This window comes from Gadus morhua, chromosome 12 (assembly GCF_902167405.1).
Source record: "Gadus morhua chromosome 12, gadMor3.0, whole genome shotgun sequence".
In the NCBI taxonomy this organism is placed as follows: Eukaryota; Metazoa; Chordata; class Actinopteri; order Gadiformes; family Gadidae; genus Gadus; species Gadus morhua.
Genome location: NC_044059.1, coordinates 24,207,514 through 24,216,912, shown reverse-complemented (window position 1 = coordinate 24,216,912; position 9,399 = coordinate 24,207,514). Strand labels below are relative to the sequence as shown.

The following is a 9,399-nucleotide window of genomic DNA, read 5'->3' as shown; positions in this document are numbered from 1 at the left end:
AAGGCATTTTTTCGGCTTGGTAAGCTAGGGACACCGAGGCCACCAGAAAATGGAGGCTTTGTGTCTGGAAGAGAGTAAACAAAAGCGCTCTATAACCTAAACACATAACTGCTTACTGACTCCTAGTAACCTTGCCTGGAAGGAGCAGTGAGACATAATGAGGCATTGAGAAAGCCACAACAAGACAAGGGCCCTCTCTTTAAACAGTGTGTTGTTGACTGTCGAGAAATGCCCCAATCCTCGTGATGGGGGGTGTATCAAATTCAATTCGAATCGAGTCTGTGTTATAAGCAATGCGATATGATAATTGAGCTCATGTGACAATCATAAGTTGTCTTGGGAACAGGCTGTCCTGCAGTTTGGATTCAGTCCATACTGGGAGGGCGGACGAGGCTGTGTGCCCTGCTTCCAACTCCCAAACAGAAAACAAAAACCCTGAAAAACGGCCTCTTATCAACAAAGACGGAGGAGTGCATTTCATCGGCCAATCGGATCACATTTGTCCCCCTTTTCCCTCCCTCCCTGACGACGCTGCCTTGTGAAGGTCAACAGCTGAACAACACCTGTCCTCTCTAAAACAGTCTCTCACCACTTACCGACCGGAATCAGCACGCAACCTGGGTGCAGGTGCAGCAGCCTTCTCAGTGTATAGACATCCACATTAAGAGCCTAGTTCTTTCCATTACCCCCTTCATTCCTTACACACACAAACACAAATTACAAATCCTGTGGCAGGATATGGAGACTCAGACAACCACTGACATCCTGTCTGAGAGGACCTCAGGGAGATCACTCGTGTGGCGTTTGGAAAGCAGCACTCGTTCGCGTCTCCAGCATCCTGCCTTCTGTCAGACGCCAGCAAGGGACTAGCAGACCAGCAGAAAGTCAAGAATCGGGCGTAGCCATCTCTACGTGAGGAAATCTTTCTAAGGCCTTTTTTGTTAATATACTCTCCAGAATAATATTACCATTCCATTTAATAGATTATCAGTCATTACTGGTCCTCCACAACATCACCATACAGTTGGATCATCACAATAAGTAGACATCAGAAGTCGTTTTCCTTGTGGGAAGAAACCCATTTGGAAAATGGGTGGTTCAGAAGTGATGGCTCATTACACAAGTGCAGTCAAAACATGGAAGGGCTATTCACCCAATCAGAATGCAGCACTGCAAAGATGTAATCTCATGCGTTAGCGTGAACACGGCCAGTAATCTTTCCATTTAGAAAATTCCAATTTGTATCCGCCCAAGCCTCAAGGCTGAATGTTTGATACACATTATTAGAAATTTCAGACTTGATTTGCGTGTCCGCATTCTGAAACACTAACGTTATTTGAAGGCTAAATATAATCATCATGTAATTTACATGTCGAAGGGGGAAGGAGGGGAGAGTGGGCTTGGGAGCTACATGGATCGTTGTCATTACAGCTGCGAGAGAGGGTCACACTGAACACACACACACACACAAACACACACACACAGTTTCCATATGACGTCACTAAATACGAACTCTTCATAGAATGAAATGTTGACTTTTTGCATGCAAAAAAAAAAAGAGTGGAAATGCAAACAACATTTATTTTATTTGAGCCTCTATTCAAAACGAGTTCCCTTTAGGGTGGGTGTGGCACGGTTGACTCAACATGGTAACCCTAGCAGCTTGTATTGAAGTTTAAGCCCTGGTCTGGACAAAATCAGGGTACTAATCACTTTTAAAACTCCAAAACTGCCATATAAACTTATTTAAAAAAAAAACAACAATTAATTTTACCTTTGCAACCAAGAGGTGACTGACCTCAGCTCTTATGAAGCTTTTAACACTTTCCACAAGGACCATTAATAACGGCAGGGGGAATGGAAGGAAGGGGGTAGGGGGGGGGGAGGAGACTGAAGAGTGCCAGCAGCTAATGAAGAAATGTGCTGCTTTCTTCAATCAATCATCACTTCCAAGAGAGTTCATGGGGGAAAAAAGTGTTTTAAAAGAAAATGTTAAGGGAGCAATACTGGGTATTTATCGGTTATTCATTTTCCCCTTCTTTAACAAACTCAAAAGGTACTCTGGTCTTCAGAGTGTCGCCAGATCTCCGAGAGACCGATCCGTTGGGCGGGAGTACCGCACGGCCCAACCCGGCCTCAAGAAGCAGGGACAGGGTTTACCTCCGGGTTCACCGACGACCATTGATTGGGCTGCGTGTTGGACTTAGTACTGTTTGAACGGTTCTTCCTTGTTTGTACGAAAAACAAGGAAAACAAACGCTGGCAGTCAGGCAAAGTCCCTACGAGATGCAGACACCTGGGTCGTTACCGTAAGCTAGAACACATCCAACGAGACAAGCCACACAGATGCAAACATACACACACACACACACACACACACACACACACACACACACACACACACACACACACACACACACACACACACACACACACACACACACACACACACACACACACACACACAGTCCAAAAGAGGGTCGAAAATAGACCTAAAACCAGACAGTGCTTGGTCTCGGGGATGCCACCAGACCCGCCACAGGCCCGCTGCGGACCTCCAAAGCCTCCTCCCTAGAGACACACCTGTGTGTTCGCCTTCAGCCGAACCCCGGAAGAAACCCGAGACCCCACGGCCGCCGGCCCAGGCTCTTTCTCTCCCCCCACCCTCGTCTGTCTCTCTTGAGAAAGAGAAGGAAGCAAGGAGAGGAGGAGGGAAGGAGGGCGGCTAGAGGAAGCGCCGGGGCACGGGAACACCTGCCATCACAGTGGGAGGAAACGCCACCCGCCAGAGGAATGCCGGGTAATCTCCCCCTGCCAGTCCCACAGCTCTCCCCCTGAAAGCCCCCCGTTTGAAGTTACAGGATGCAGAGACCATGGGCTTTCCTTCTCCGATGAACAACCCCCAAAACCCCCCAACCCCGCCCTCCATGATGCTTTTCACCTCACTCCAATGAGTTGAAATGCTTCTAATCATCAGACCTGCGGTGTGACTCGCACACAGACACACACACACACACACACACACACACGCACACGTACACACACATACAAGTCGAGGAAGAACTCCGTAAATGACAGCCTGCAGGATAATTTTTTATTATTTACAAGAGTGCCAAATAAAGATGCATCCAATGGCGACGGGGCTGTTTTCACTACAGGGAGAGAGATGCCGTGTTCAGCGAAAATGACAGATTCACCTTGATGCAAGCCAAGTCTACATCATTCTCTCTGCTTGACAGAGGAGTTGTTGGCTTTGTCCTGCCCCCCCCCCCCCCCCCCCCCCCCCCCCCAACCGTTTATCTTATGCCACAGCTAATCTGTGTCCTCCATTGTGTACTTATCGGTACACAGCCCCCCGCGCCTTTCCCCGGCCCCTCCTACTTTCAATCTGTCATTTCCAGAGATCACGGCATCTCTCTCGCTGTGGTGAATACAGCGCCATTGTTCGGGAGGCAGCTTTATTTAGCCGTCTTGTGAATAATTACACAAGACCGTCTGAAACCACATGCACACCAGTTTCAGGCTTTTCACATCCGCCTTCTCTCCCTCTCTATCTCTCTCTGTATTTGTCTCTCCTTTTTTTTCCCCTCATAAAATCACGGATGGATTGTCCTTCTTTCAGGTGACCTTCTCATCAGTGTCAAGGTCAGAGCCCGGACCAATCAGGGAGACATTACGGGGCACAGTGCCGCCGTTAACTGGACGCTCGTGCGCTTCCCTAATCACCATCACACCTACTTAAGGGGGTTCCTCTGCTTGGACCTGGAGGTCCGAATATGTGGAGGCCTGACTACTGAGCCTTAGATTGCAAAAACAGCCACAGGGTTTTCGATAAGTCGTACTTTCGGTGCAGGTCTGTTCTGTGTTTTTCAAGCGTGAAAATTGTGGGCCTTTTATTTTGTACATTTTTTATGCATTCGAGACAGTGATCTTCTATTGGAATCAACATTTACTTTCCAAGTGGGTTTGTCGAATGGGGGATCGTATTCTATTGCGTTGTGCGTCTGTACCTCTCTTTGACTTCCTGAAAGTGCTCAGTCAGTGCTAGTCGTCTAACGTTTCCTTCATCTGGTCTCTCCCTGGTTACTGCTAAGCTCTCTATATTTTCCTTTCAATCCAATTGATAAAGTATCTCTCTTTATAAAGTGCATCTCTCGCCAATCACACACACACACACACACACACACACACACACACACACACACACACACACACGAGAAGGGATACCAATTGACTGTTCGGTTACCACACATCCAGGAACTGATCTCATTAAAAACAAAAAGACCAACCAGTAGTTCCACCTTTCTCTCTCCATCCCTCTCCCTCTCTCACTCTCTCTGTCTCTCTCCCCTGGACTGACTAATGTGGAAGGTATGTGCTGATCCTACAACCTTCCGCTGGCAGCGGCCTCTGGAATTCTAATTCAGACGAGGAAACGCCCAGCCCGGCCGGTCACACCAAATCCCACCAGCACCGGCACCAGCGCTGCCGCCACCCCTGCCGCTGAGGCTCATTCTCTGGGTTTAATCCCCACTGTTTGGCTCCCTCCATCATTCACGCATGCTGGGCACCTAACAGGGACGAAAGGGAAGGCAAAGAGGCAGAGAGGGAGGCAAATTGGACGGATCAAAAGCAGCTAAACCTGGTTCAGCAATCAAAGCCGGTTCTTTTATTTTTTTGCTCTTTAGAAAGGGTGGCTAGGAGAGGATCAAAGGGAACGGACCACACAGGTTTTGGTCTAGACGGCAAACGCATTTAGAACGGGGGAGATCCAAATAGCACGGCTCATACGCCACAAGTCATAAAAGGACGTTCGTGCTCCCTCATAACATAGGGTTGTCTATAGAATGTGCGAGGGAATGGTTACAGAAAAATATGCCAATATAATCAAAAGGCCAGCAAACCAAACAAAAGAGTCCCCCCAACCCACCAATAAAATGTTATTCTTGAGAAATATGTTAAGGGGACATGTGTATGTTTGCTCAAAGCCTTTGGGTTTCCATGACGAAGCTTTGCTGGGATCCAGTGTTTCTGTCCGTGTGTGCGGGGCCCTTTCTCTGAGAACTCATGACAAGCGACCCTCTCAGCACAAAAAGTCCCCGCACACAAAGTCTCCCAGGAGACCCGCTGACACACAAAACACAAAACAAACGCTGCCGCTGTCTGAGCTAGAGGATTCCAAAGTCAATGGAGCGATGACTTCATGTGACATTTGGCAGGGGGAAATGAGAAGGAGAATAACAAGATCAAGAATAAAATAAAAAAATCTGGGGGAAAAAAACACGCCACTTGGGGAATGTTTAGGGAATCGGCTCCATTGTCCAAACAGTTTTGGTGAGAAACAGGATGTTTGGATGAAGTTCATGTTGATCAATTGAGAACCGATAAGACAAGAGCCCAGTTATGAGGCAGAACCAGCTGGACCAAGGAGCACCACTCATGTTAAACGCTTTTCAAAGTTTCAGGGGCAAAAGCTATGCTCCCTTGCTTTTATTACAAGTTAACAGTTAATAGAGTGAGTGAACAGGTAGCAAGTCAACTCGAAGAAACACATTTTAAATGCGCCCATGATAATGACAAAGTGATCAATCGAGATAAGAAGGAACAACCTCATGGTGGCCATCTTTATTTCGAGAACGAACACGAGTGGTCTATTTTTAAAAGATCGTCTGATGATGATGACGATTAGGATTTATCTTTAGCGTGGCTGTGGAACCTCAACATCCTCTGACAAGTCTGACTCACCGGTAACTCACGGTAACACTCTGGTAATCATCCACTACCATTCAGGTATCTCAATCCATAACATGTGCAGGCTCACTCATGAGTGATTGTGCTAAAGAACAGATCTATAAGAGACTTGACAAAAACAGGTTTAACATAAAGAGTGTGTGTATGAGATAGGTTGGGCGTTAAGTGGAGCATATATTAAAGAAGGGTATGTACGTATGTGTTCATAAGTATACATGTGTGTGTTTGTGTATGTGTGCGTATGAGTCATGTACCCATGCCTTGCCTTGAGGCCCTTAGTCAAACACACACACCTAACAGCTCATTGGTGTTTAGATGGCCTTCAGCATCACACAATGCTTCTGCCAACAAGTGCTCAGGTTGCTGCATGCTCCGAGAAAAATTTGCCTACTGTATAGGCAGAGGTCATGCACTTATGCGGTAGCTAGACTCATTCGGCAAGGGAGATGGTTACCCAGACCTGTCCCTCTGTGCGCACACACGCACACACACACACACACACACACACACACACGCAATCGCCTTCTCTGTCTGTGATTTACATAGCACATAGACGGAGGAGGAGGAGGAGGAGGAGGGGTAGGGGCAGACAGAACCGAAGACAGAATATTGGAGGGAGGAATGAATATGGAGGTATATCAACAAAACATCTTTCAAGAAGGAAACACTGGAGAAGAGAGATTCAAGGCGTATCATATATCTGGCTTGATGGATCGCACAGATGTCTAACTAGTATAAATAAGAACTATTATTTAGAAAACTCAACCTTATGCGGAAGAGATCAATGAACTATTAAACGGATTCAGGTTCAACACTGTTAAATATTGCCTTTAATCTATTTTAGCATTTGAATGGTAAAAATTACTGTTATATACCTTCTTCCCAAAGTGCCAGACCCAGAAAAGGGGTTTTATTTGATTCCCCGTCGTTCTTTTAAAAGCATGTCAACAACAGATGCACCTCCTACTTTATAAATTTGCCTAACCGAATCCCAAATTGATAGACAAGGTAGAACGAGGGAGATGACAGCTTGGTTGCCATGGGGGAAGGGGGGCAGGTTTTAAGGTATTAGCCGAAGGAACATGTAGCTAATTTAAGTCAACATCTTTTAGAGACGTAATTTTGCACGACGAGCCTTTAATTGTTTGCTCGTCTAGGAGTGTTCTCCATTGTGGTGTTGTAGACTCGCCTCCACAGGGTTTTCCACTGTTCGGCCCACCTGCCTTTGCCTCATTAAGAATAGCCTGGCAGCTGGACTTTGGTCCAGGACCGGACCGGTGTGACTAAGACAGAACAGGTTTTTTCATCCACATAGATTATAATTGAATAGCCATGATGTGGCTGAACAAATCATGATTGGGCGAGGGGAGGTGAAAGAGAGGGAAACATAAAGAGCATTACAGAGTGAAGTTTAATGAATGTCAAGCATTGTAAAAAGGTCTTCATGGGAGGAATTAGTCAGGTAATTTAAGTAGCTAAGCAAATTCATCTCAAAAAGGTTAACTTAACTCACTTCTTAACCGTTCCCATATTGTCCTAAATAAAAGTTTTCAAAGGCGACCTCTTGCAAAGCCATGTTGAGTGAATGAAAAGCATTCTGAAAAAAAGCATGCTGAAAAAAAAAGTATATTTCCTTTTTTTTTACTTTTAAATACAAATTTCCTAGCCAAGTTGTTAGGGTAATTACAGGACACGCCAATTTATAATTGCAAGACGACTTGGGGATGGGGAAACTGTCATGCTCGCTCATGCCTTACATGAGCAACAATAAGCAGGTAGCATCAATGCAAAATCCAACAGCAGATTCAGCTCCTTAAAATCCAGGGGAGGGAGATTGCTGGTTAAGATGCATGAACTAAATTTGGAGACACACACACACACACACACACACACACGCACACGCACGCGCACACACACACACACACACACACACGCACACGCACACACACTGATGGGGAGCTGCATGACTAAAGCAGAACCGAAACCACCCACCAACCGAGGATATTCAACACTACCACATTATTGGCAGCGCTTGTGTATGTCCTAAAAGAGTTCTAAACAGTCCCCCCTCCTTCCCCGAGCAAACATTTGACTGCTGTGTCTATAATAGGCAAGTTGCACTAGTTTTGGAAAATATGAGCCAGTCATTTTAGAAACATTTCTTGCACATTTCTCAGGTAGACCACACACACACACACACACACACACACACACACACACACACACACACACACTTGGAGAGGTAATGACAAAATATTGAGGAAAGTATAGGAGAAGCATATCAATTTCTAAACAAACATTCAGCTTCCTTGAGTCATAGAAAACCAATATTATTCTGCAGTGTTTGCTGAACAATAGGGGAGCCCCGGCGGTCACATGAAATAAGAATGAACGGCTTGCATTTCTGGTCACATAAAGTAAGAATGAACGGCTTGCGTTTCTGGTCACATAAAATAAGAATGAACGGCTTGTTTCTATAGTCCAAAAAAACTCAGTGGCATTATTTGATGTGTGCATTTGTGGCATGCATGGTGATAAATGTAGTGCATTGAAAAATGCTGGTTTTAAACTTAGGCTTTAAATGAGGCCTAACATTTGTACTGTTCTTCTCTTTTTAAGCAAGCTATGAAATTACTATTAGATCAGGAAAGGTGAGGTTTTATAACATCTGAATCCAAGGGTCAATTTGTGTGTCATGCAATTTAATGAGTCGCAGATATTTTAATGATGTGGCATACAACCATGAGCCATATCATGCACACATGTCATGTGTGCATTTGATAATAAATGATATTAGCAAAGCGCATGCAATAAGTACTATGAAAAGCAACAATTAGGCCACATTAAAGGACACAGTACTACTTGACAACATTTTGTTCTGCTGATATACAGTTGACGTGTAGGATACAGTGAGCAGACAACTTACCAACAACCACGCACAGCACGTCTATCACAACGTACACTTTCTTTTTCCGTAATTCCTTCATTTTCTTTCCGTTTACTAATTCAGGATTTAGGGGGAAATACTGAAAAACCAGGCTACTAATTCAGAAAAATTTCCGATGACATGAATTGCGTTAGGTGGATTCGTTCGTCCTATAGTAAAAAGCCAGCAGCAGGCTTTGAATACAAACTGGCAACCTGTAGTACGAGTTCTTCCGGGATCGTCTTCCCAACTACCTGTAGTGCCACTGACAACATAGGTAGAACTTTAAAGTCAAGATCGGTTCAATAAAAACATGTTCAAACAAAAGCCGGCCGAATGTCTTTAGGGATATGAACCGTCGGCACGCAAATTGGGAGTTCACGGCTGGAAGTCGTGCACAGAGATCCTTCGTTTTCACAGCATTCCTGGCGTACAAGTATCCAATATAACCCTCTCTCTCTCTCTCTCCCCAAACAACACACCCCGCTGCAATGATCCCTCCTCCTCCTCCTCAATCCCGACTTCCTCGTCAGCTCGTCTGGCTCCTCTGTGTCTATCTGCACATGATGCCCACTTCTATGACTATACACAATAAATTATGACGGTACCACACACTGCTTCAAATATATGTATCTTTAGCACAACTGCTCACAGCCTGGAGTAGACTCCAATCAATCGATCTATCTGCACCTCATTAAGTTATATAATGGCTGTAGACCTAT

The 9,399-nt window shown here is 45.3% G+C and overlaps 1 protein-coding gene across 1 annotated transcript in view; it reads right to left on the bottom strand.

Moving 5' to 3' along the window:
• Positions 1–9,174, bottom strand: part of plpp2b (phospholipid phosphatase 2b) — an 18,601-nt gene extending 9,427 nt beyond the window's left edge. Inside the window, exon 1 of the mRNA XM_030372891.1 lies at positions 8,678–9,174. Within this exon, the coding sequence (XP_030228751.1) occupies positions 8,678–8,738 (61 nt within the window). The 5' untranslated portion in view covers positions 8,739–9,174. The remainder of the gene's footprint in view (positions 1–8,677) is intronic.
• Between the last annotated feature and the right edge of the window lie 225 nt (positions 9,175–9,399).